This window comes from Otolemur garnettii, unplaced genomic scaffold, assembly GCF_000181295.1.
Source record: "Otolemur garnettii isolate 467f Iridium unplaced genomic scaffold, OtoGar3 scaffold00276, whole genome shotgun sequence".
Lineage (NCBI taxonomy): Eukaryota > Metazoa > Chordata > Mammalia > Primates > Galagidae > Otolemur > Otolemur garnettii.
In genome coordinates, this window is record NW_003852671.1 from 838,588 (window position 1) to 840,534 (window position 1,947).

At 44.5% G+C, this 1,947-nt stretch overlaps 1 protein-coding gene across 1 annotated transcript; it reads right to left on the minus strand.

The window, feature by feature from the left end:
* Positions 1–714: 714 nt before the first annotated feature.
* Positions 715–1,357, minus strand: METTL17 (methyltransferase like 17). Its single transcript, XM_023508800.1, has 3 exons — positions 1,273–1,357; positions 967–1,120; positions 715–880 (listed from the first exon to the last, which is right to left on the minus strand). Exons 1-3 carry the CDS (start codon positions 1,351–1,353, stop codon positions 735–737), a joined length of 381 nt encoding a protein of 126 aa, XP_023364568.1. The 5' UTR covers positions 1,354–1,357; the 3' UTR covers positions 715–734.
* Between the last annotated feature and the right edge of the window lie 590 nt (positions 1,358–1,947).

The following is a 1,947-nucleotide window of genomic DNA, read 5'->3' on the forward strand; positions in this document are numbered from 1 at the left end:
TTCAGGTAGGAGTAACAGTAACAACTACCACCACCAGAGTCTATCAGATAGTATGTCATCTCTAACAGCAGTTTATTCAACTTAACCAACCCTATCCCACAGGTTGTTTTTTGTTTACATTAAAGGGAAATATGATAAAAATTTAAAGAGTGGGATATAATTTTGTGAATTTTCTCATTTCCTCTACCATTTAAAACTGTGACAATTGTCAATACTCCTATGGTTTGGAAAGAAGCCTGGAATCTAAGTATCACGACTGTGATCAGCTCAGTACCATTGAGCAAGTCTCTACTAATCACTTATTCTGAGCCAGATACTATAGAATATGCAGGAAACATAAGATGAATAAAAGGTAGCTCTGTAATTCAAGGAGCTCACCATCATGAAAATAACCAGTTATGTTAATCCCCTAACCCTGAAGGGGGTTTCAGCACTGTATAGGGAGCCATACAGGGGCTTTATTTCATCTGAATAAAAACGTAGGGGGTCCTAATTGAATGGACTTGCAGGAAAAAAGAAATCTGGGTTTCAACAGCGTACTGGGGTACTCTGACCTTTATCTAAACCCCAAAGGCAATCTTAGGAATAATCTATCTTCTCTTGGTAAGGCATCATTGTAACAAGTATTTTCGTCAGAAAGTCAAATAAACTGCAGTATCTAATAAAGAGACTGTAAAATTATTTCCTACTCTTCAGTTCCCACTGGTATTTCACTCTGGTTTACTCTTTAATTATTAAGTCCCACCTTGAGTGCCCAGAATTTTTTTCTCAAGATGCATAGCCCGTCTTTGCAAGTCCGCTGACTCTACAGGTAAATGCCGACTCCAGAGATAATTGGTCAGTGTTTGCACCTGTTTCTCCACATTCGGGATCGCGCTCTCTGTGAGCCAAAGATGAAAAGCGGAATCACTTTGGCGCAGGCAGAATCCTGTCTCTTCTCCAGCCCCCTTTCCTGCCATTACTCACCCAGCAGCAGTAACTGCGCCGCGTTAGCCAGTGCCTGCGGCAGCCGCACGTGCGGTAACTTCAAGATGCCAGGGTGCTTGCGATAGTGCAGCTTCTCCAGAAAATCGGTCTTGTCATCGACCCGGGTCACGCCAGGCACCAGCGCAGCGAGTGCCTGCAGGCCAGAAAAGAAAAGCTGATTGCCGGCAGAGAGGAAGGCGGCGGGCGCTCACTGGGCGGAAGGGCTGCCAAGCTCGCTCCTCTTGGGAGCAGAGCTGTCCCTGGAGCCCCAGGGTCTCTCGGAAAGCAGGGAATGTAGGCACTCACCCTGGACTGGGGAGGTACTCGAAAGCAGCGGCACCATCTGCCTAACTTCAAGAGACATCCAAGTCCCCGCGCGGTCGCCATGGTTCCGGTGGCGAACCGGAAACGGAAGTGTAGGTGCCGGTGCGCTTAATCGCCTGCGGTAGGCACTCTTCACAGGATTTTGCCCAATGAGAAGAGCAAGTGTTTTCTAGCAGCCAATAAGCAATTGATATGCAAATATCCTTGAGGCGGAAACTCTATGTTGGCGGGATTTAGCAGGCCCTTCGAAAGTCGTCAACTGGAGGTGAAGTGGCCTAAGAGTTGCCTTGGGTTTTGTCACCTGGGCCAGAAGTTGAGACATGTGACTAAAGGGCGTGGGGTGGATGGCGTTGGGTGAGGGTAGAGACTGTTTCTTTGAATGTATTGATTGCCCATATTTCATACTTTTCTCCTTGGAGAACACTAGCAGAAATTAATAATTATTAAATAGTTAATAGTCTAATAAATATCAAACTTAAGTTTCAGGTATTTAATAGGTTTAAATTTTTCTTAATGTTAGTTTCTCTTGAAATTAAACTGGTCGTCTTAGTAAGCTGACATAACACTGAGAACCTCCTGTAACAGATATTGTACCAAGAACTTGTACATAATATTGTTGTAGGAAATATGATTAAATGAGTTTATTTGAGCACAAAG